The sequence below is a fragment of the Lycium barbarum genome, chromosome 3 (assembly GCF_019175385.1).
Source record: "Lycium barbarum isolate Lr01 chromosome 3, ASM1917538v2, whole genome shotgun sequence".
Classification (NCBI taxonomy): Eukaryota; Viridiplantae; Streptophyta; class Magnoliopsida; order Solanales; family Solanaceae; genus Lycium; species Lycium barbarum.
In genome coordinates, this window is record NC_083339.1 from 11,869,462 (window position 1) to 11,895,032 (window position 25,571).

At 38.7% G+C, this 25,571-nt stretch overlaps 1 protein-coding gene, 1 long non-coding RNA gene and 1 other non-coding gene across 5 annotated transcripts; 1 reads left to right on the plus strand and 2 right to left on the minus strand.

Annotated features, from left to right (window-relative positions):
• Window positions 1–4,692: 4,692 nt before the first annotated feature.
• Window positions 4,693–25,278, minus strand: LOC132630368 (ribonuclease II, chloroplastic/mitochondrial). 3 transcript variants are annotated; one of them, XM_060345951.1, is made up of 14 exons: window positions 24,917–25,278; window positions 23,577–23,736; window positions 23,354–23,467; window positions 23,178–23,255; window positions 22,982–23,110; window positions 10,908–11,129; window positions 10,539–10,721; window positions 9,432–9,494; window positions 9,204–9,310; window positions 8,974–9,123; window positions 8,453–8,612; window positions 7,510–7,905; window positions 6,878–7,102; window positions 4,693–5,578 (listed from the first exon to the last, which is right to left on the minus strand). In XM_060345951.1, exons 1-14 carry the CDS (start codon window positions 25,159–25,161, stop codon window positions 5,453–5,455), a joined length of 2,358 nt encoding a protein of 785 aa, XP_060201934.1. In that variant the 5' UTR covers window positions 25,162–25,278; the 3' UTR covers window positions 4,693–5,452. The 3 variants fall into 3 exon arrangements, with proteins under 3 accessions (XP_060201934.1, XP_060201935.1, XP_060201936.1); XM_060345952.1 differs by lacking the exon at window positions 24,917–25,278 and adding an exon at window positions 24,709–24,857; XM_060345953.1 differs by lacking the exons at window positions 23,178–23,255; window positions 23,354–23,467; window positions 23,577–23,736; window positions 24,917–25,278 and adding an exon at window positions 21,066–21,432 and having other exon boundaries at window positions 22,982–23,096.
• On the plus strand, window positions 10,142–10,240 carry LOC132634600 (U6 spliceosomal RNA). The gene has a single exon (XR_009580298.1). It is a non-coding gene; the product is annotated as a U6 spliceosomal RNA (small nuclear RNA).
• Window positions 11,790–21,059, minus strand: LOC132630369 (uncharacterized). Its single transcript, XR_009578572.1, has 2 exons — window positions 14,377–21,059; window positions 11,790–14,295 (listed from the first exon to the last, which is right to left on the minus strand). It is a non-coding gene; the product is annotated as an uncharacterized LOC132630369 (long non-coding RNA).
• Window positions 25,279–25,571: the final 293 nt, after the last annotated feature.

The following is a 25,571-nucleotide window of genomic DNA, read 5'->3' on the forward strand; positions in this document are numbered from 1 at the left end:
GCTACGAGAATACCACAAAATCTTTTTTTGGATTAATCTTCTCACTGTTGAACAAATTTTTGAATTTTTAGATTAAAAGATTAGTACAATTGCTCCATTTTTTTCTTTTTTGCATCTACAAAAACTACAATAATACCATGGACATGTGCTTTATCGGTTAATTTTTAATTACTTTATTAATTATGAAGATTGAAAAAGGGTATAAGATAAACACAATGTGCCTATGTATTACAACATAACCCGAAGTGAAAAAGAGGTCTTGGTAGTCTTATGGTAACCAAATGTATATCTCTCTTTTAACTGTGATGCCTTTTAGAGGTTTGTATCGCACAATAAAATGTGTCAAGTTTAAGGGAGACCCAAGAAATTATGCCCCCCAAAAAAGTCGGCATGCAATGCAAGTAGTTATACGTCTTGAGTTTCCACGTATTGTGTAGGTAAACTTACAGGAATAGCTACCCTTTAGTAGATTCTTACCTCTAGTAGCTACCTTTTTAATATTACCAACCACAACTACTATTTAATGAACATATGTATTTTAACGGATGTATTTGTTTGTTTTCAAATACATAGTTTTTTTTTTTTTTTTTTTTTTTTTTTTTTTTTGCTTTGATATATTTCAGTGATTTTTTTTTGCTATAATGTATTTCTGTGTTTTTTTTTTTTATGCATTTCAGTGATTTTTTTTTGATGTATTTTAGTTTTTTTTTTTTTTGTTTTTGACGTATTTCAGTGGCTTTTTTTCATGTATTTGAATGGATTTCAACAAATACATTCAGATACAAGACAAAAAAAATCAAATACATGATAAATGCATTCAAAAATAGTGTGTTTGGCTATTAACAAAATACACTAAAAAATACACCCAAAAAATTCAAACACAAATACATTCAAAAAATAGTGTATTTGTGAGATGTAGATTTTTTGAATGTATTTGTACTTGGCTTTTAACAAATACACACAAAAATATAAAAAATACACACGGCCAGATCTGAGACACCACCGCCACCAAAAACCCTAATCTCTCCATCACCACCAAAACCCTAATCTGAGACTCTACCACCACCAAAACCCTAATCTGAGACTCTACCACCACCAAAACCCTAATCTGAGACACCACCGTCTGCATCTTCTTCTTCCTCGCCAAGTCTTCATCGCCGCCGTCTGCATCGTGTGCCATCTCAGGCTACTCAAATACCCGCCGATCACCGGATAGAGTGAAGAGAGAGAGAGAGGGGGGGGGGGGGGGGGGGGGGAGCACAGAGGGAGAGGGAGAAGAGAGAGAGGGGCGGCGCCTATGCATACCGGCCCATTCACCTGCTTAACTTGATTAAATATTTAGTAGAGCCTTGACAATCTCCCTGTTTGGTTTTAGTCATGTGAAGACCATTGAAAGATGCTGTCCCGTACTGAAACTATGCCATTCACTTGATGAGAGAATATTGGGATTGATTTCTTGCATAGCAATCTGCTAACCTGTATTATGTTTATGTACTGAACTTAATATTTCCTTTGAATGGTGCATTGATTAAGAAAAAGAAAAAAGACAGCAGATGATTAGAAGAGAGGGGTGAGCACAGAGGGAGAAGAGAGAGAGGGGCGGTGCGGCCGTGGTGGTGGTGGTTGAGAATGGGGAGAGAGATTTTTTAGGGTTTTGAGAAATAAAAAATCTGAAATGGATAGTAATTGGGAAAAAAAGAAAGATATATGTGTTTGAGTATGTATTTTTGATATAGTTATCAATTGTAATTTAGAAAAGTTAATTAGCTATTAAATATAATTAAATAAAAGGGTAGTTAATATTAATAATAAGGTCTTAAAAGAAGCTACAATGAGTAAAAATTCCTATTGTTTAACAATAGGAATGTTGCAATGTTCTAACGGAAATTATTGGGCCCTAGAACTAAAATCATTTTTTTGCGCAGATTGCCCTTCTTTTGGGGTGGTTTTTAAATTTTGCCCCTCATATTTGTGGCCTTTAAATTATGTCCCTCATATTGCTGGTCTTTAATTTTTGCCCTTCGCGTTGCAACCCTGAGCGTTCACACAAAAATCATGAGTTTCTGGGTTCGAACCCCCGCTCAAGCATAAATTAAAAAAAAAAAAAAATTGCAAGACAAAGTTTGGGTCGCGTGTATGCCGGACTCAGCATACACTTGTTAAGGAATTACCAAAGTTATGCCGGACCCGGCATACTCATGCCTTGCCTTACGGGCAGACTTGGCATTAGTATGCCTGGTCCGACATAACTTTGATAATTCCTTAACAAGTTTATGCCGGGTCCGGCATACTTATGGGCAAACTTTTAGTTAAGCCTTAACTAAAAGTCTTTTCCTAGTTATGCCTTATGGGGAAAACTTTTAGTTAAGGCACAATTAAAAGTATGCCCCATAAGGCATAACTAAAAGTATGTCCCATAAGGCGGAACTTTTCCTTAAGGTATAACTAAAAATTTGCCTTATAAGACAAAGTCTATGTCTTAAGGAAAAGTTATGCCTTATGGGGCATACTTTTAGTTATGCCTTAACTAAAAGTCTGCCCCATAAGGCATAACTAGGAAAATACTTTTAGTTAAGGCTTATCTAAAAGTTTGCCCATTAAAAGTTTGCCCATAAGTATGCCGGACCCGACATAAACTTGTGAAGGAATTACTAAAGTTATGTCGGACCCGGCATACTTATGCCAAGTCTGCCCATAAGGCATAAGTATGCCGGGTCCGGCATAACATTAGTAATTCCTTAACAAGTGTATGCCGGTGGGTACATAGTGAAATTTAAACTCTACCTTGCGATTTTTTAAAAAAAATTTGACTGAGTAGGGGTTCGAACCTGGAACCCATGGGTTTTAGCTGAAGGGTAAAATTTAAAGATTTCTAATATGAGGGGCAAAATTTAAAGACCACCCCAAAAGAAGGGCAATTCTGCGAATTGCCCAACTAAAATAAACAGAGAATCCAAAAAAAGCCTTTCTTTTATTTGAGAAATTGACATAAATAATCGTCCACCAAAATAATAGCCATTAAATATATACTTTTGTGCGTATATATATATTGACGAAAACACATTTTAATACATAATAGTGTATATTTTTTGCATATTTGACCAGCCAAAAGTGTAAGTTTCCAACTTCATTTAGCTAGCAGAGCACCCAAAACTTTTAGTAAGAGTGAAGCCAGTTCCTCTTATTCTAACCTAAACTCAGTTAATGACTAATATTTGAATGATTAAGATTAAGACCTTTATTAAGTCTAGCACAAACAAATGAGGTCTAAGCACAGTTAACCTCCAATTACTTTAAATCTGCCTTTTTAATTCCCCATTATTTGTGAATATTACAAATTTTCAGAATTAAATGTTGTTCCATCATATAATTACCTAAACAAATGAGGCCTAAGCACATTTAACCTCCAATTAACTCAGGAGGTCGATTTCCAAAACCGACCAAGATTTTACCGACCCCTATGTCGGTTTCTGGTCGGTTTTCGACGTCGTTTTTGACTTTTTTTTAGTAATATATTATGTAAGCTTCTACAGTTACTCCATATTTGAGGGTAATATAGTTATAAAATAGTCCAAATATAACATATTTCTAACATAAAAGGACCAAAAGCATACATTTTAGTTGATTGAAGATTAAATATACTGAGTCATTTCTCATAAGGACCAAAATCAAAATTTACCAGTACCACTAATGCTTCAAGTCACGAAGGCAGCCACTAATGCTTGCATTAGGATAGACTGTCTACATCACACTCTTGGAATGCGGCCCTTTCCTAGACCCTGCTAACGTAGGATGCTTAGTGCACCAAGCTGCCCTTTAATACCGTTGATGGAACAAACTCACCGATGAGAAACCTAGCTCACCAATATTTTGACTATGATGACGTGTGAAATGATTCTAAATATGTAACCAATGCATTATGAATCCCTTTGAGAACTCCAAAAACCAATGTAGGATATGTTAAATTAGATCAGAGGTCTGTGGAGACAAGAAGTTCGGTTATTAAATGGAAAAAGTAGTTGTTTTCCTTTGTAGCGGGATAATATTTGTATATGTATAGGGTGTGCTTGGTACGTTCAATTTATTCATGTTTTGATTGGTTAAAATATATTTAGATAATAACCTCTAGGAACACAATTGTCTCCCCCCGACTCCACCCTCACATTACCACTCCTCACCTCAACCCTTTGTACTCCTACCCCACCCTCACCTCATCCCACCCATATAGTGTTTTACCTAGACTAACACTATTTTCTGTTTACTTGCCAAACATACCCCTCGTCTGCATACAGTCTTTTCTAGAAAGGGTGACATAAATAGTTAACTGTGAATCGCCTTTAAAGGCTTCTATCTCAACAAGGATGATTCTTATAGTTGAACTCATATTCATTGTTGGGGTCCAGAACTAAAATGATACAAATGAAACGTAACAATCATCGCTGAAGGTACCACCCTAGGTCATAACCTATCAAATTAAAATGCACGCGCTCAAGATACCATGAGATAGCCAAGAATGTTACGAATGCCAAAGTGTGTTTCATTTCTTTATAGTAATACCTGTTATCTTCTACCAACATAAATACCATGTAAGTCTGCCACCACAAGCGTAGGCAGCTGAGAAAAACATGATATCAACTCTTAAAGTCAACATTAATGAATGCAAGCAAGCAAGACGTTTTGACAAATCTAGAATAGCGAAGAGGCAAAAATGAACAGTTTAAAGGATTAAACTTATGCAATCCATGCATTTTTTACTTGCATTGGGAAAGTTCAATGCAAAGAATGAGAAATACCTTTTACATTTTGTGGCCCCATAAAGGCAATGAGGTTCAACAATCAAAGAATAGTGCACGGGATGAAGACATAATGGGTATGATATGTAGGACAAAATTGAACCTTAAATGCATTTACATACATGTATGTTGTATCCTTTTCCTCTCTTCCTTCTGGCATCACTTTGCTTATATTCGCGTAACAAAGTAACAACAAATTCTATCCTCTATGAAATCCCGACCATCACTGAACTTGACGATGTGAGACAAAAGAGTGATCGAAAACTGGTACATATTGACCAAAATCTGTACAGCTCAGTCAAACCTCAAAACATAGATGACTGATACTCAATTCCGCTGTCCAGATATTATCAGCACTTCCAAAGCTCAAACAAAGACAACAGTGAGAAACGTAATTGGCCTTATGTTGTTGCATCTCCAACATGTATATAAACTATAACTTGTCATTGACATGAGAATTATTATAAGAGCTTCTTGAGTCCCTCAACTGACACTGGTTGTAATGATATTTCAATTCCAAGGTATGAACTCTTTGAAAGCCCACATTAGAGAAGTTATATAAAACACATGCACAAGGAACTATTCTGTTAACTGTTGCAGCGAAATGTTAGGTATGGTTGTCTCCATCATAAGCTCTCCAGTTTCCACAAACAAATATCCTATACCGCCTCAACCTCCTTAAGAGTGAGAACATCATCACGTGGATGAGCTTCTTCAACTTGCACATGTACTTCATCACCAATTTGTACACCATTAGACACCCGTGAAGAAGCATGAACTCCAATCTGCAAAAGGTTTGCATTAGATTATAGCAAAAACCAGCAAGAGTGCAATAGAGCAACCACCAGAAAGCATTAAAACCGATGAACACCACGGGAATATCTTTTGCCCTACTATACTGTTGCCTGGTATGTGTCTCAGAGAAAGGGAGAGGGGGCAAATTGATATTCCTTTTTCAGGTTCATGTTGAGACATCTAGGGAAAGTTATAAGGCTTGCGCTAAAACTTTGAAGAGTGCTACATTTTCAAGCACCAAATCTGGCACAAATTAAGTTAAAGATCAGTAGAGGTCAACATGAAAAGCATGACTTGGTGAAAACAAGCAGCAGTTAATCATTACCTGTCTCGACTCGCATTCATAAAACAGCACTAGCCTTAAATCTGTGCTTTAATGATCCCATACAAAATACAACACTTTCTATTTCGATAACCGACTGAGAGCCAGTAGCAAAGGTTGAAACCCAGCGAATAATGGGCCTCACTCCTATAGCTTTCTCGACTTAAATATCGAGCTTACATACTAGTAGGGTCCGAATCAGTACCTGCGTCTAACCCACACATCATGCACTGTGTTCTTGTCTCTAGACCAAAGGCCTGGGGTCTACAAAATACAACAAAGCCCTGGGGGCTACAAAATAAAAGACCATTCTCCACTTAAATACCAGGGTTTTGTCTCCAGCAGGGTTCAAATCGGTGATGTGCGCCTAACCCAAACATCACGAGTTGTGTTCTTACCACTATAGCAAAGCCCTGGGGGCTACAAACGACAAGAGAATTTTAACTCATATATTGCCTCTCAGAACATATCTCTGTTCAATCCTTTATAGAAATCTCAAGCTGCGCAGTCTCATATAAATCCTAAACGGCATTATAGGATTCTTTGAAAAGCTTAGCAGCAAATTCATCTAAACCATACATATACATAAGGGAGGACTTATCATGCCTCAATTCCTCACAGGGTGGATGCCAGGAAGAGCCTTGGTCCCACTTCATTTTTCTATAGGGGTCCGAGTCTGCGCTTCTTCCAATATCAATATAAATCTAGATACAATAGAGACCTCAAGATTGACTAAAAAAACGAGAAATTCGTTTTGAGAAAGAAATGGGGTGCCCTAGCAGCAATGTAGAAACAGCTGTAAAAAGCAAGAAAGGGTCAACAGCAAGATTCATGTTAAACATGAGTTCGTTCTCTAATAAAAACTTATAGGCCATATTTTGAACACATCTCACATGCTGAAGCAGTGACAAACAAATAATTGCAGTTCTGGTATTCAGCATAGTTCAAAGCAATTATAATCTCTTACCTCCGTCAACAGTATTGCGGCTTCTCGGTCTTTGACGAATCTAAGGACCAGGGCACGATACCGTTTTCCTTTCGGTTGCCTTCTCAAGTATTCCAATGTCCAATAACGAAGACTGCTGCTGGAGAGCCTCTTTACAACTCTGGTTGTCATGTTTACTGTAGACGCAATGCCTTCCAGCTCGCCAGCTGAGAAGGGAGGAGAATCTCCACTAAGAAAGGCTTTTACCTATATTCACAACCAAATGAACATCAGAACCTGACAAAACATTGTTGCCGTTATAATCATGCACACATTACTAAGGCTCAAAGCTACATGTTGCAGAATCAATTCATTAACACGGTAGAAAAATGAGAAAATAACTGCACGCATAATAATTTACTTGATATTGAAAACTGAAAGCATCAATCAATGAAAAAGCAAGTACTTCTACACTTGCATGAACACAAACAACTCGATGTAGGGTTTCTATCCAGGCTCGATTACGGTGTAGAAAACAATCCATGCATATCTAATATGCAGTATCAAGTTGCAAATTCAAGAATGTCCTGTCTTATTGATAATGCTGAACAATTTACTTATCGCAACTGCAGAAATCTTTGCAGCAATAGTAGTTTAAAATTTGAAGAGCTTACCTGGTAATGGGCTGCGAGATCCATATATCTTCGAATAGGGGAGGTAAACTGAACATAGCCTGGAAGTCCCAACACCCCATGGCGTATAGGATTCCTGAAATTCACTTCAGCGCCACGCAAAGTTCGAACAATAGCAGCACTCCTGACGGGTCCTTCTGGAAGGTGTGCAAATGCAGACATGTCGATATTAGATTGAGGCTGTCCTCGGTATGGTAAAGGGATGTTGTTATGCGAACCAAAAGTGGCTATAACTTCCCCACAGAGTATCATCATCTCAGTAACAAGCCTCATAGCGGCATCAGCCTGGTTTTCAACATACAGCTTGATTGATGGCTCTGGATGATCTGGATTAGTCACCTTAATTCGGTTATCTAAGGTGGCCGTGTCTATAGCACCCTGCAGAAACATTCTTTGTCAATTTTGGTTCTTCAGAATCAGAATACGCTGTTGCACGATAGCAGACAATCTTCTTAGAACACTAGAACCAACATCGATATTGTCATGCAGAAGTAGTAAATTGTATTACAAGACTGCAAGTTACTAATTTTTTCTAAATGTTACTACAAGACCTCATACTACGTGTTTAATTTGAAGCTACAGAGAACAGCTTCAAACAAATAATAGGTGCAAACAAAGAACTCAAAAAAACTCAAACATATCAATGATGCTTTTGAATACAATCATGGGCAAGATACCTATCATGAATTATTGAAGTACATGAGCAAACATCTGACTGCAGCAAATGCAAAACCAAACATGGCTAAGGTAATATACAAGCTCTTGTAGAACACAGCCAACACAATATACGTGTAGCTGGAGACAGTAGCACCTCTCAAGCAGAGTGCGGTGGAGAAAGGTGAAATGTTTTCTTAATTTCCATCAACGGCCAAATAGTTATCCATAGGAAAGAGGATTTGAAGTTTGGCAGATAAGATGCAAGTACCTGTTCTCGACGCCATCTTAACCGGAGTGCAGCTGCTTCAGACAGAATTTTCAATTCAATCTCTTCTTCCAGATTCAAATGAAGGAGCTCTGTTGCACTCTCATATGTCAACATATATGTTGGTTTGATGATTGAGTTTTCCACCGAGTATTCTGCAATGCTGCCAAATCCACTACGTTAATGATTTTCTCCAAAATGTTCATTTCTTAAGCTATTTAAAATCCAAAGCATGACCTCATTTAGAAACCAGTTCTCTTTCAAATAATAAAAGCCTGATATCATAAGATCTTCAAGATCCAGAAAATGAGACAAACAATTGACAGTTCATGACAAATTCATTTTGTGCAGAAGATTAAGCCAAGCAGCAACTTAAAATGAATATTTAAGGAACTTCTCAATAATAAACCCAATCGAGATACAGTAAATCATGAACCACTATTGAAAGCTGCAAGTTCCTAGACTTCAGAGTTGATGGGATCTCGGACAACAAAATTCTCAGTACAATTTCATTAATAGCTAACCTTCCATCGGACCGCAGCACAACGGAAACAGTAACAGCATTACACAGCTTTCCTTGCTTCAGACTCATGCCTTCCATGGCCAACCTTTCAGGAAACATTGGATATGTTGCACTAGGCAAAAATATTGAAGTTCCTCTTCTTCTTGCGTCTCTGTAAAGAAAGCAATATATTAAAATAATGCCTCAGAAAATTATCACCGAAACCAAAATTCTAGGCATATGATTATGTACTTGTCTATTATGCTTCCTGGCTGAACTAAACTAGTAGGATCTGCAATATGTATCCAGATTTTAATCCGTCCGTCCTGCAGCCTTGTTGCACTCAATGCGTCATCAAGCTGCAATAGCACGACTTTAGGAACTTTGAGAATTATATTTTAGAAATTGCTTTTTAGAACTCCAATACACAGTCCAAGCACAAAGGACATAATTCCCATGAAAGCACAATGTATAACGCACCTCATCAGCCTCATCAACATCAATCGCGTAAACCTTCAGGTGAGTCAGGTCTATTCTATCAGCCTAAGCACCAAAACAACAGTAAATCAGCGGTTGATAAGATATAAATAAAAAATAGACAAGAACGAGTTTGCAAATAATAAATGCTTCAGAATTATTCAGACAATGAACATCTCTCTATTATGGTTCTACACAAACCAAAAGGTTCTCAGTACCAGAAGTTTTGCACAAATAGAAAGAGAGAGATGTTGGATTCCACTTTAAATACTTCTCCTTTAATCCTAATATAGGATCTTTTTCATCAAGAATCCAAATTTGACCAATTCCTACTCTAAAACCGCTGGAGCAATTTCTCCGGTGCATTAATAAAGCTAATGGTCACACATTCTCTCTCCCCTCTCTCTCTCTTTCTCTCTGTCTGTCTCTCTGTGAGTATTCCGCACAAACTTTTTGATCAGCATGTAACACCTTTGCTGTTGACAGATAAGCAAAGAAACAAATAAGAAAAATATTGCTTTCTTAATTTTTTTTTTAAAAAACATCTGCTCCACATACAACTGCTCCTTTTAAGGCTAGTATTCACACTCATCAAGAACTTAACTAGTTTGCTCTTGGAATTTTTTTTTTTTTTTTTTTTTTTTGAAATAGTAACAAGCTTGTATTGATTCACAAAAAAAGTTTGCTCTTGGATTTTATATGAATCAAAAGTATTCCATTTTATCGGATGTCCCCGAAGGAACGATACAGAGAAGATTAGCATGGCCCCTGCGCAAGAAAAAGAAAAAAGAAAAAAGAAAAAAAAAGGTATTCCATTGACATCACACTAAGACGGTACAGCAAATTATGGTGTTTAGTGGCTCAATTTACCTTATTTAACTTATTGTCACAATCTTCTATACAAATGGGAATTTTCTCTTCAACCAAAACGAAGTATGAAATAAGAAGAATTTAGAATTTTACAAAACGCAATGCCAGAAAAGCTAGATTAAGAGGAATCCACACTCAATCTGTAATACCCAAGTCCAAGGGCAAATCGTACGGTCAGACAGGAAAAAATATAGATATATATATTGACGGCATAAGTAAAAAGCTTAAAGGCAACTATACCTCATCAAGGTCTGTTGCTGCAGATAAAAGACTCTCTGCAGCCAACAGAATCTCATCTCGATGATCAGTAGGGAGGTTTAACTTCAACAAATCAAGATTCACATGTACAGGAAAATACCCAATATCTATGAGGAGATTCATTGCTGCAGATGAAGTCTTCGCCAGTCCCATGGCCTTCAAAATCTAAAAGAGAGGAAGACAAACAGCACGATACAGTTTCTCTTTTACTGTTCCATCCTTTTGGATAAAGAATAAATGTGCATAAAGTAAAAACAGAGTCTAACAGAACAGAGATAACATTTGTTATTCTCAAATAAATTCAGGATACTTTTCATCCAATAACCAAAGGTTAACAAGGTAACTGATTACCATCCCAGCTGTTTTCGTTTGATCTTCGTTTTTGCAAAAATCAATGGCAAAAGCTTCAAGAGATTCTATCCTGCGCCAAGTTCTCTCTTCAGTCTTCCAGGACGATCTTGGAGGTTTGTCCTGAAGAGGCATTTGTTTAGCAGATCGCAATAACTGTATAAGTTCCGCAAACTCCTTCTCAGCTGCCTGTTTAGCAAGCTTCCTTCGCAAAAATTCATCCACCTAATTTTTCAGCACAGGAAGTTACTTGCATTGAAGAGAGATAAGCAAAATGAGGCTTTCATATAACAAAGTGAGAGAAAATGCCATGAAGCAACTATGAAAGATGGTAAGTTTCAAAGGCAAGTCTTCAAACTCTCTACAAGATTATGAGAACTGATGGAACAAGTAAATATGCAAGTTCTCATGCATCTGTGTTGCACTTGGTAGTAGCAAGAAGAACAATTCATTTATCTTACCCAAACATTTAATACACACAAATTTGTAGCGAAACAAACTACTGAAATTAAGGAAAAGAAATAGTGAGACAAAAGATAAAAAAGAGAAATTGGTTTTTATTAATGATAACTTTCCTTGTACAGAATCCATCGCTAGATACTGTAGCTAGGACAGCTGGCAACCAATTAAAAAGGAACAACACTTGTACTAGCCCTAACGCCAACAAAGGACACAACCAATTAATAAAGACCCAAATAACAAGGACCTTAGCTAACAACTAAAAGACCTCTGTGACTGGAAAGTAACTACTCAAACTTAAAAGACACACATAGACTGAAATAGAACCATTGATAATCTAGCCTAAAATATTTAGGCCTCATTTGTTTGCATTTAATGATGGTCTGAATCTGAACAAATGCACTTAATGGCCTAAGGTCTAAATAGGTCCTTTTTTTTTTGGGTAATTAACAGTATATTATTAACACCAAAAGTGAATGCTTGAATAGGTCTTAATCATTAAGATCTTGAACAAAGTCTTAATATCATTAAGAGGTATTTTTGTGTGAATAACTTTCACCGCCCCGCTATCCACGGTCACCAGGCACCACCTCTTCCATCACAACCGCCGCTACCGTCGCCAACCACCTCTGCCATCACAACCACTACTGGCAACCACACTGTCAGTCGTTACCACACCTAACCCCTCAATCATTATTATTGTATCTACCGCCACCACCATCGCCGCCGTCACCACTATCAGCCTCTACCACCACTGCGGCTAATCCCTACTACCAACCACCTCCACCATCACAACTAATATTGCCGCCAACTACCACCATACACATCGTCAACCACCACATATTCTTCAGCCACCACCACGCCAACTACTAACATCAACCAACTCCACCACTACTGCCCAACCACCACCATCGCATCAGTCACTACAACACCGACCACCTTTACCATCACACCTATTACCACCACCATTACTAGACACAACACCAACTATCACCACCATCACTGGTGAACATTTTTTTTATCAAATAATAATTTAATGTTATTAAATTTATATTTTTTTTAATATTTAATTACTTTTTTTTTTTTGAGAATGGTAACAGTTAATCTATAAATCCACGGGTATAACTATCCAAATATGTAGCCCTCCTTCAAAAGTGTTACAATTTACATTGCCTTACTATTTCCACTAGATTATATTGTTTGACCTATCATCTCCAGTCTACACCAAAAGTAGGAAATAGCTAAACAATTCATCTTTATTTTCTGCATTAATTACTTTTTATTTGAAATAAATATTTATAGTGTCTAACAATAAATAGATTATGCTTAGTCATTCAATGTTCAAATCTAGAAACAACATCTTAACCATTCATATGTGTATTCAGATTCGGACGTCTTAATCTTAATGAAAACAAATGCGACCTTAGTCAAAATCCCTATTCTCATTTCGCCACATTCTTTTTCCCTTCAAAGAAGCTTGATATTCAAGGTTCGTAATATGGAAATTGCGAAGTGAGAAAGGATTGATCTTCCCATATAGCCTCTTCAGTGGGTAAATTAGCCCATTGGACCAGAACTTGGGCCACCGCCTTGTTCCTCCTTTTCACCACAGGTCGATCAAGCATAGCCATGGGTTCTACTATGAGTTATCCATCATTAGTGGTCAAGGGTGTTTCTTTTACCAGAAAATCTTTCAGATTTTCGCCCCTAGTTTTTCTTCAGTTGGGACACATGGAAAACAGGGTGAATTCGTGTTCCTGGCGGCAATTGGAGTTGATACGCAACTGCTCCAAGCTTCTTCACTACTGGGTAAGGCCCAAAAAACATGGAAGTCAGTTTCAGATTCAGTCTCACCGCCACAAAAGTTTGGTGATATAGCTATAATTTAATGAATATCACGTCCCCGACTTCAAAGGTTCGCTCGCTCCTTTTGCTGTCCGCATATTGTTTCATGCGATTCTGAGCTTTGACCATGTTCCCTTTCAATTGTTTGTTGATTATTTGTCTTTCCTTCAACAATTGATCCACACTTTCATCTTTCTTTCTTTGACAATTTTCACAGCCCTTTACTACCTCCACATAATTGATCATATTAGGCCAAATAAAAAATGGACTTAACCCTCTGATAAGTGGCATGAATACCTAAATGCCACCCCAAATTGAAGTATGCAAGTCCCCCACCACTTCGTTTTTGAGTTCTCCTGTAGAACCAATCCAAGCTCAACCCTTAAAACGAAGTAATCGATTCTGAAGAGAGATACCAAGATTTGCATTTGGTCAATGCTAAGTCAGGCAATGAGATCTTGGGCCTCCGGGTCATCCAAATAACCGTCCATCACTTCCAAAGCCCATTATGGTTGTATCAATGTTAGACCTAATCATTTAGCTTTTTTGCTCTTTAGCCTTATCTGCCTCCATTTTCCGAGACAAAGCATCAGCCACTATGTTTTCTTCTCCGTTCCTGTAATAAATCTCATAACTAAGATCCATCAATTTTGTAATGCCTTTGTGTTATAAAGAGGCGGTAAACCTTTGTTCCCCCAAAAACTTTAAGTTAAAATGATCTGTTTGAATTGCAAGATGACTTGATTAAAGGTCACCGCCATATTTCAACTGCTAAGAGAAGGCAATAGTTACTTTTCACAAGCGGATAGGCCCAATTCTTAGGGCTAAGAGCTTGACTAATAAAAGCTGTGGGCCTATTGCATCAGCACGACACCAACCCCAATTCCACTAGCAGCCACCTCAACAATGAAAGGAATTGTAAAATCTGGCACCACAAGCACTGGAGCTCTTACCATGGCTTGTTTTAGTTCCTCAAAAGCTTGAGAAACTGCTTCATTCCATGCAAAGTCCCCTTCTTGTCAAGGGTTTACTGATTAAGGCGTAATTTTTAATAAAACGCCTATAGTAACCGGTAAGTTCCAAGAACCTGCGCATGCCTTTTAAGTTTTAAGCAAGTTGGTTGGGAGCAATTAATCATTGTTTCAATCTTAGTTGCGTCAGTGCTTACCCCATCGCCTGAGATAACATGGCCCGAATACTCAACTTCTTTCTGGGCAAAACTGCACAAGAAAGCTTGGCAAACAATTTGTGAACCATCAGCAATCGAAACTCTGCCCGTAAATGCACTAAATGTTCCTCCAATTACTTTCTATGAACAAGGATTTCATCAAAAAAACTGATAAAAATTTGCACAAGTGGCCCAAAAAATTAGGGGTGGGCGTTCGGTTCTTCGGTTCGGTTTTTCTAATTCGGTTTTTTCGGCATGGGCCTGAAATGGGCTTTTTTTGCTTGTAAAATAGACTTTCTTTTTAATTTAAAAAGAGCTATTTTATGTTTTTTTAATTCAAAATGGGCTATTTCAATTCATCGAAATTCACAACGGCTGGGCATATGGTTAACTGCACATAGAAACTAAACAAAGAAAACAATTCTTTCTTAACTTATTATGATTTTAAGCAAAAGGGTATTCTTTCTTGTGGTAAGTTATAAATTATCAACCCCACATGAGTAAAAACTGAAACTTGCATTAAAAGAACCACCAACATTGATCAATTAAGCAACCAAACAAAAGAAGACAATTCTTTCTTAACTTGAGATGAGTTATAAACAAAAGGGTACTTAGTAAAATCAAGAAAATGCAGAAATGAAATGACAGTTTTACCACACAAACAAGCAGAGCGATCTGTTAAGCCATTCTTTCTTGTGGTAAATTAATTATACATAAGAGCACAACAAGGAGGTGGTAATGGAATAATAAGATACTATATAATCATCAACGGTAACATCTCCCTCTCTCTTCTCTTCTCTCTTCTCTCTCCTCCACCATCAACGGTAACATCTCCCTCCCCCCACCCCACCTGCCACCACATCCGGCGATCAGACCGCGTCCGGCGACCAGGTAACTCCGGCGATCAGGTAACGTCGACCTCTTTTCCGGCCAGATCTACTTTTTTTTCTCTTTCTCTCTTTCCTTTTCTTCTTCTTCTCTTCTTCTTCTCCATTTCCCCTTTTTTATCTGCTCTTGGCGCTGCTAGAACACAGCTGCGTCATCGCCGGAGACTTTTCCCGGCACCATTTTCCGGCCAGCCCTCTCTCTCTCCTTTTTTCTTTTTTCTTTTTCTTTTCTTGTTCCCCCTCTTCTCTGCTCCTGTTTCAGGACTCTGTTAAAATAATTCCGGCAGTGAGCAGTGAACAGTACTCCGGCAGTGAACAGTACTCGGACGTTGAACAGTGTTTTCCTGCGGCGATCAGGTTCATTTCAACTGGAGTTGGTACCTCCGGTTGCCATATTCATTATTTGTCCATACACTTGTAGTTACATTTTTTGCTAACTTTAGACTTTTGAATAGTTTATTAGTTCATACTCATTTTCGTGGCTTTACTTAGTGATGGTAGACTAGGGTCATGTTCTCGTTCAGGGACGGGGGCGAGGGTTAGGAGGGGTAAGTGGGTTAAAGGAGCGTCTAGGTTGAGAGTAGGATCTTGGAACATTGGAACGTTAATGGGGAAGTCCATAGAGCTAATTAAGATTCTTCAGAAGAGGAAGATTAATATAGCTTGTATCCAAGAGACCAAATGGGTAGGTCCTAAAGCTAAGGAGGTAGACGGGTATAAGTTGTGGTTCTCTGGTAGGTCGAAGTATAGAAATGGGGTGGGCATTTTAGTAGATAGTGAATTAAGGGATCAGGTGGTAGAGGTTAGGAGAGTCACTGATAGGATGATGTCGATTAAGGTGGTCGTTGAAGGACTCACTTTGAACATTATTAGTGTATATGCGCCGCAAGCGGGCTTAGGCGACGAGGAGAAGAGGTGCTTTTGGGAGGATTTGGACGAATTAGTGGGAGGCATACCGCCTACTGAGAAGCTATTCGTGGGAGGTGATTTCAATGGACACATCGGACCTATTTCGGGAGGTTATGATGATGTGCATGGAGGCTTTGGCTTCGGGGACAGGAATGGAGGAGGAGTCTCACTTTTGGATTTTGCAAGAGCTTTTGGATTGGTGATAGCCAATTCGAGTTTCCCAAAGAAGGAGAAACACTTGGTAACCTTCCGTAGTTCGGTGGCTAAGACTCAAATTGACTTTTTACTCCTTAGGAAGGATGATAAAGGTCTGTGCAAGGATTGTAAGGTCATCCCGAGCGAATATCTTACAACCCGACATAAGCTCTTGGTGATGGATTTAGCGATCAAGATGACGAGGAAGAAGAGGGTCGTCGAGGACCGACCTAGGATCAGATGGGGGAGTTTGACCACTATTAGTGCCCTGGAGATGGGAGAGAAATTGAAGGATATGGGGGCCTGGGATAGTAGTGGGGATGCGACCAGTATGTGGGATAAGACGGCTAATTGCATTAGGGTGGTAGCAAGGGAAGTGTTGGGGGTCTCGACAGGTAGTCGTGGTCAGCATCGAGGGGACTGGTGGTGGAATGGAGAAGTTCAAGGGAAGGTGGAAGCAAAGAAGGTGGCGTATGCGAAGTTGATAGAAAGCAAGGATGAGGTGGAGAAGTGGACGAATACAGAACTTTATAAGATGGCGAGGAAGGAGGCGAAGTTGGCGGTTTCGACGGCAAAAACGGCAGCTTTTGAACGCATGTATGCTGACCTAGAAGAGAAAGGAGGGGAACAGAAATTGTTCAGGCTAGCCAAGGCAAGGGAGAGAAAGGCACGTGATGTGGATCCAGTAAAATGCATCAAGGACGAGCATGGCAAAGTATTGCTAGAGGAAACTGTCATTAGACGGAGATGGCAGTTATACTTCTCCAAACTCTTGAATGAAGAAGGGGACAGAGACATTGTGTTGGGTGATTTCGAACATACAGAAAGGCGTCGCGACTTTGGCTATTGCAGGAGTATTAAGGTTGACGAGGTTAAGGGTGTTGTTCGTAGGATGCGCAGGGGAAGAGCAACCGGACCTGATGAGATTCCGGGGGAATTTTGGAAGAGCGCGGACCCAGAAGGTTTGGAGTGGCTGACTAGGTTGTTTAATGTCATCTTTAAGACGGCATTGATGCCCGAAGAATGGAGGGCGAGTGTAATGATCCCTCTATACAAGAATAAGGGAGATATCCAGAGTTGCAACAACTATAGAGGTATCAAGCTGCTAAGCCATACTATGAAAGTGTGGGAAAGGGTGGTGGAGATGAGGGTGAGGAGAGGTGTGTCTATTTCAGAAAACCAGTTCGGATTTATGCCTGGACGTTCAACTACAGAAGCCATCCATCTTATGAGAAGGTTGGTGGAGCAGTATAGGGAGAGGAAGAGGGACTTACACATGGCATTCATCGACCTAGAAAAGGCTTATGACAAAGTTCCAAGACAGATCCTATGGAAATGCTTGGAGGCTAAAAGTGTACCTGTGGCATACATTAGGGTGATCAAGGACATGTATGAGGGAGCCAAAACTAGGGTGAGGACAGTAGGAGGAGACTCAGAGCACTTTCCAGTTGTGATGGGGTTGCATCAAGGATCAGCTCTTAGTCCGTTTTTATTTGCCTTGGTGATGGATGGATTGACACGGCAAATTCAAGGTGAGGTGCCATGGTGTATGCTTTTCGCGGACGACATAGTCCTGATTGACGAGACTCGTAGCGGAGTTAACGCTAAGCTGGAGTATTGGAGACATACTCTGGAGTCTAAAGGGTTTACGCTGAGTAGGACCAAGACAGAGTACTTGGAGTGTAAGTTCAGTGAAGCAACTCATGAGGCTGACTTGGAAGTAAGGCTTGGTACCCAGGCCATCCAGAAGAAAAGTAGTTTCAAGTACCTTGGGTCTATTGTGCAAGGCAGCGGGGAGATTGACGATGATGTCACACATCGTATTGGGGCAGGGTGGATGAAATGGAGGCTTGCTTCCGGAGTGCTATGTGACAAAAAGGTGCCACCAAAACTTAAGGGCAAATTCTACAAAGTGGTGGTTAGACCGACTATGCTGTATGGGGCGGAGTGTTGGCCAGTTAAGATCTCTCACGTTCAAAAGATGAAAGTTGCCGAGATGAGAATGTTGAGATGGATGTGTGGCCACACCAGGAGTGACAGGATTAGGAATGAGGATATTCGGGATAAGGTGGGGGTGGCCTCGGTGGAAGACAAGATGCGAGAAGCGAGATTGAGATGGTTTGGGCATGTGAAGAGGAGAGATACAGATGCCCCAGTGCGGAGGTGTGAGAGGTTGGCCATGGATGGTTTCAGACGAGGTAGGGATAGGCCGAAGAAGTATTGGGGAGAGGTAATTAGACACGACATGGCGCAATTACAGCTTACCGAGGACATGACCTTAGATAGGAGGGTTTGGAGGACCCAAATTAGGGTAGAAGGCTAGTAGATAGTCTCGTTATCCGTTCTTATTAGTAGTCACATTACTGCAATATAATTTCTTGTGCTCCGATTTCTGCTATTATCTGTTATTATGTGTTATTTCCTGTGCTTTGGTTATCCTATGTCATCTGCTCTGATTTCTGCTATTATCGGTTATTTTCTGTGCTCTGATTATCCTGTATTATCTGTGTCGCTTGCATTATTTCATTTCCATATCGCTTTAAATCTCTTATCTGAATCTCTTAACCTTATCTAACCGTATCTGACTTCTTTTTATGCTTTTATTGAGCCGGGGGTCTTTCGGAAACAGCCGTCCTACCTTGGTAGGAGTCAGGTCTGCGTACACTCTACCCTCCCCAGACCCTACGTTGTGGGATTTCACTGGGTTGTTGTTGTATATAATCAGTAAAAACTGAAACTTGCATAAGACGAACCAAGATGGATCAATGGACTTCATCACTTTTCATCATTAAGAGCCTTAACTAGTTAACTGGGAAAATAATAAAATTGAAAAGAAAACCATAGATTATCACAGAATCCTCAAAACTAACAGAAAAGGGAATGAAAACTTCTTGCAACATGTATTAACAGAATCCTCACATAGTAACTGTTCGGTTAAACCGAAGTACCAAAGAACCGGTAACCCATAACCGAACACCGAATTTGTTTAAAAAAAGAACCGTAACTGAACCGAAAAAACGAATTAATTCGTAGTAACTCTCCATTGTGGATACTTGTTGGAGTCTGTCAAATTCCACTACAACATGCATGGGTCTAAGGTTTCTACCTTCTACAAACATCCAAACAAAGCGTTCCCAAGTAACAGCCCCCCTTTGTTCCAACGCATACACATCAAACCAAGGGTCATTTCTGTCTTTGATATGGACTGCTACAATGCCCATTCACGATTCCGTAGCCACTTGATACAGCTTGAAGAACCTTTCACGCCTTCTTATCCATCCCCGCGGGTTATTAGAGTCAAAATCAGGGAAGGTTAGCTTAATCTTGGGTGATTTAAACTGATTATTAGTGGGCAGTGGGCACAGGTGAGAAGGTAATTGGCTGGATGTTAGTTTGGCTGATGGATTGGAAGTTAGCTTGAGTATTAGGTTGAAAATTGCTTTGGTGGTCAGGTTGAAGAAAAGGGGCAGAGAATAAGTTATTATTGGCAAAGAGGATAGTACAGCATGTGCCAACTGGGATAGAACTCACAAGTGGTGTTAATTGAGTATTGAGATGAGTTGTAGCGAAGCTGAAGCTAACTATTGGTTGGGAAAAGGTTAAGGCCTCATTTTTTATTAAGATTAAGATGTCTGAATCTAAATACACATCTAAATATTAAAGTGTGCATTAAGATTTAGATGTCAGATTAATACACTTCTGAATATTCAGATGTTGTATTAAGATATGAATATAAAACTTGTCTTTACTTAATTAATAAATATAAAATCAATAAACTACCTAGTTAATCTAATACATAAAAATATTTTAAAAATATTATACATCGGTTGGTGGTGTGGTGTGGTGGTGGTGGTGGTAGTTGTGTGCCTCGATTGGGATGGTGTTGGCTAATGGTGGTGTTGTGGGTGGTAGTTACTAGTTAGTATGCCCCGATTGGAATGGTGTTTGCAATGGTGGTGCTGTGGATAGTAGTTAGTGGTGATGATGCTTAGCAGTAGTGGTTGATGGCGATAGTTGGTGGCGGCAGCTTATTGATGTGGTGGATGATAGTGATAGCTAATGGTAGTGGTGAATGATGATGGTAGTTAGCGATTTATAATGGTGACCGGTGATTGTAAATTGTCAGTAGTGATTGGTAGTTGTTGTGATAATGGTGGTTGGTGGAGATGATTAATTGCAAATGCTAACTAGCGGTGGTGATGGTCGGCTATAGTGATTGGCAACAGTGAAACTTGTGGCTGATAATGGTGGAATTATGGGTGGTAGGTGGTGGTTGATAATGCTGGACGGCGGCGGTGGTAGTTGATAATGGTGGCCGATGGCGGCTGTGGTAAATGGATGAAACTGGTGAACTGCCATCTTTTTACAAATCCTTACATATACATCTTAATGATATTAAGACTTTGCTACAGATCCTAATCATTCAGATCAATCTAGACCCATTAAATAATTTTAACATAAAAAATACAATACGCACTTATGGGTACGATCTGAATGATTAAGATTTAGACCTAAAAAATAAACGGACTTAATGACTGAGATCTGAATGATAAAGATTAAGACCTCCATTAAGTGCAAAAATGAGGCCTAAAAGGGTGTAGAAGGGTAGTGCACGACAGTCGTGATAGGATGAAATAGGGCCGGTGGATATGGGGATGAAAGTGTGTAGTGTGGTATGTTAAGGGGAGCAGACAAAACCTGAGGATTGAAGGGAGCTGATTGCAGCAACATTCCCCGCGTCAACTGGGGCATTACCGGCGTTTGAGGAGAAAAGCCTGGTCTGGGGAGTCTGTTTATAGATGACTCTCCTCTTTCTACGGATGACCCGCCAAGTGCCAGAGCTGCCACTGAACAACCAGATACCGTGGCTTCCAATTGTGGGGCTCCTTCCATCTGACCCATCAGTGCTTCGGAAGGTCGATTGCTTTCCTCATGGCGCTGTGAAGCTTTAGAGTTGAATCTGGCTTGATTCAACTCCAACTGTTCCCTTTGTTTCCACCTTTCATCTCCATCATTAGGCTTAGATTCAACCATCGTAACTTATGAATGCCACGGAAAGCCGGCTCTGATATCAAATGTAGCGAAACAAGCTACTGAAATTAAGAAAAAGAAATAGCGAGACAAAAGATAAAAAGGGGAAATTGGTTTTTCATTAATGATCTCCTTGTACAGAATCCATTGCTAGATACTGTAGCTGGCAAGCGATTAAAAAGGAACAACACTTGTACTAGCCCTAACGGCAACAAAGGACACTTGTCCAATTAATAAAGACCCAAATAACAAGGACCTTAGCTAACAACTAAAAGACCTATGGAACTGGAAAGTAAATAATGACACTTAATAGACTCATATAGACTGAAATAGAACCATTAATAATCTAGCCCCTAAAGACTTAGTCAAAATCCCTATTCTCATTTCGCCAAGAAATTATATCAAAAGACATTGGTGTTGAAATATCAGGGGAAACGGAAAACACTTGATGAATCAGGGGAAAAGGAAAACACTTGCTGAACTTACTATCATAGAGGTTGCATTCTTTACATTCTATTAGTATTACATTATGAACTGATATGGAAAAGACGTTACAATTATTTAGGCTCTCTTGATTTAACTAGTATCCACAATATGTTCTTTTATACATAATAATTTAAAACTTATCTAAAAAACACAGGTATTAAAATTAAATAGATATAAATAAGACTATAAAAGAGAGCAAAATTCTAAATGTAATCTTTTTGCGATCTTATTGGTTTCTTAGCTAATATCCCGTTGGACTTTGCTTGTTGTCCAGTTAGGTTGTACACAGGTGGGAGTTCATATGCTAGCATACCTCTTCATAACTCTACGAATGAACTGCGTAGTCTATGAAAGAATCATTAGCTTATTTACCTAATTTGAATTATATGAGAGGATATCATGCTCATCTAGTTTCTAAAAGGATAAAGGGCTTTACATATTCACTTACAAAATTAACTTGAAAACTTCATTATCTCTGACCAATTGTATTATGACCTTTACCTGCAGAAATGCTATCTTTTCAAAGATAAAGATATTTTTTTGCTTTTGCATATAGTTACAACGTAAGTTGTGCGGACTCTTCACTTTCGATGCCGTACCGGTGTCGGATTCTCCAAAAATACAATACTTTTGGAGAATCCGACACCCCCCCCCCCCCCCTTGAAATTTTTGAAGAGTCCGAGCAACATACTTACAACAGATGAGAAGCTAATTCTTATATCCTTTCTTTTAGCTTTAGATAAGTTAAAAAGTTTCAAACTGGGAACCTCATTTCACAGAGTAAATAGAACAACGGCATACATTTAACAGATGCAGATGAAAATGCCACTTATCGTCATTCCTCTGTTAACTAACATGTGAGGAGATTGGCTGAATGGATTCTATCTATTTCAAAGATAAATTCCATTCATACAAATCTAAAGAAAACCTGCTCCAGTGTGAGCATTTAAGATCTGCCAAAGCACAACTGTCTCGGATCTTCATTCCCGGAACAATCTCAGAAACAAATACCAGAATAGAAAAGAATAGCGAAAAATCATTTAAAATCCATAAAGAGAAAATGATATAGATAACAGAGATGGAATATTGTATTATACCTGGGTAGCACTCCGAGGTCCATATACAGAAAGACCTTTCGACTCCAGAACTGAAAAGTACACCTCATCTCTTGATAATAGCAGGTGGGCGCAATAGGTCTCAAGAGGCTCCGCACTACCAAAAATCATCTGGTAGAATGAGAAAAGGTCATCAAAAGAATAATGAATGTCGACATATGAATTCCAGAGAGATTACCTCAGCTAGTTCCTGAGCTGTTACTGATTTATTTTTCTCGACAAGCTCATTCCACGCAAATTCAAGCAGTGCTGGATCCTATCAGTGGGCACTCAAAAAGTCAATCTTATCCTAAAAAGAGTATAAACTCTATTGTCTCTTCATCGAGTTAGCAATATCAGCAAGAGAGAACCAACCAAGTTATCATGAGCTTTCTGCACAAATTCTGATACTTCTGTGGGCTCAAAGTTTTCAACACCAGGAACAATAAAAGTTACTTGTTGTGGCTTAATGGAGGTTGTAATCCCATTCTGCATCATTAAATTTCCAATAAAATGAACTAAAAGTGCATCAGTAACTAAGCAGCTAATAAGCCTAGTAATCCAGTAAAACGAACTCATTAATTGTTTCTATAAAAACCTGATCGGAGACCATCCAATTCTTTTTTCCATCAGGTTTAAGAGCAACTGCTAGCAACAACCTTTCAGAATCCTTCTTAAACTCCAGCAATAATCCTTTTTGTAGTGTCCCTTTTTTCAACTTATCCTCAAGCAGCTCTCCTGTGCTAGCTAATTCCAGCCTATAAAAGATTCCAAATTAATAACTCCTTATTTATAACAACATACCCAGTGGAATAACTCCTTATTTTAGAGTTCAAAAAACAACAATTCATGAAAATATAAAGTAGAATAACAATCAACTGGTTTTATTACAGGACAGCTCATGATGTTCATATCGATCTATTATGCGGCCTGCGTCTAGCAGTGGGTAAACCTCATACAATAACTGTCCTACTGGAATCTTCTTCATTTTATTTCGTCAGTTTTGGCTAAGAACTAAGAAGTCAAGTTCCATTCAAATTAGTTAATAATTAATAACTAATCGTTTTAACCGACTGTTTTTACGTAAATGATAAGTAGAAAAAATGGTAGGAACAAGAATAAATAGTTCAGTAGCAATGACTGCCAGAATATTTACTTCTACAATTTCATTGGTTTTTTACTTCGCAATAACTCGGTAATTTAATCCCATAGAGATGGTAATCTTTGCCCAGTAAATTCAAATGAACCTCATACAATAACTGTCCTATTGGAATCTTCTTCCTTTTATTTAGTCAATTTTGACTTACAACTCATAAGTTAAGTTTCATTCAAATTAGTAAATAATTAGTTTCGACTAACTATTTTTTGCGTAAATGATAAGTAGAAAAACCGTAGGAACTAGACTAATAAATAGTGCACTATCAATAAATGCAAGAACATTTACTTTCATAATCTAATCAGTTTTTACTTCGCAATAACTTAGTTGAGTAGAAGGTGATAGCTCAGGTAGGAACAAGGGAACAGATGTCAGCGTGTTTTAATACATAGATGGTGATAGTTCAGGTATGAAAAGGGAACAACTGATAGTTAGAGTGTAAAACTCGCCAAAAAAAGCGAATAAGTGATTTGTTCGTGAGACCATTATCTCATAAATTAAATTAGAATAACAATGGTACTACAAAATGAGGAGAGAAGATACTTGCTACCAGTTGTTCACTTTTTCTACCTACCTGAATTATCAGCATCTAGGTATCAAAACAGACATTGAAGCTAATTAGGCCAACTATCATGTGTTCCCTGTTCCTGCCTGAACTATCACCATCTACTCAACTAGTTGTGCTTTAATACATAGACGGAAATGGGAATATCAAAAGTGATAGTTGAGGTGTTGGTGTTTTTGAGCATTATAAAAAGGTACAAAATGAGGAGAGAAGGTACTTGGTAGTAGCACGAACTCTTCCGCCACGTTTACGTATAGAAGCAAGTTCTTCCATGACCATTTCGACTAGGTTGTGAACTGAATAGCTCCGAATTGCCACGTGGCTGATGAGAGGATAACGAAGAAATGAATTCGAACGGTTTCGGTGTTTAGAAGAGGCGGTGGTTAATCGGCGAGAGATGACTAACGGCGGCGTTGCGGCGGAACGGAAAATAACGCAGGTGTTCATGGCGCGAACCGCCATGGATGTGGAAGCTAGAAATGGGTGGTTGTGATACTTGCAGATGATGTCATGTATGTATGTATGGAGAAGGGAAGGGAAAAAAGGATTTGGGTTTTTAGTTTGAGGCTTTGGTTAGTTTTTGTTACTTGTTGTAAGACCCAAAAAAAATAAAAATAAAAAGGGCAAAGGTGCAAATATATGCTCTAACTTTGCGATTTAGAACATATATATATATATATATATATATATATATATATATATATATATATATATATATATATACCCTGCCGTTATAAAATAGTGCAGATCTATCGCTCGCTAACGGGGTTTTTCTAAAAAAATTATTTAGGTTTTTTTCTTTAATTAAGAAAAAGGCTACGTGACTTTAAAAAAAAATATCTACCCATTTTTTTAGTAGACATACTTTTCTA

Coding starts and splice junctions, on each gene's coding strand:
- LOC132630368 (XM_060345951.1), bottom strand. CDS start 25,161: ATGGCGGTTCGCGCCATGAACACCTGCGTTATTTTCCGTTCCGCCGCA. Junction 9,495..10,538: donor CAGCAACAGACCTTGATGAG/GTATAGTTGCCT, acceptor TTTGGTGCTTAG/GCTGATAGAATAGACCTGAC. Junction 9,311..9,431: donor ATGTTGATGAGGCTGATGAG/GTGCGTTATACA, acceptor GTGCTATTGCAG/CTTGATGACGCATTGAGTGC.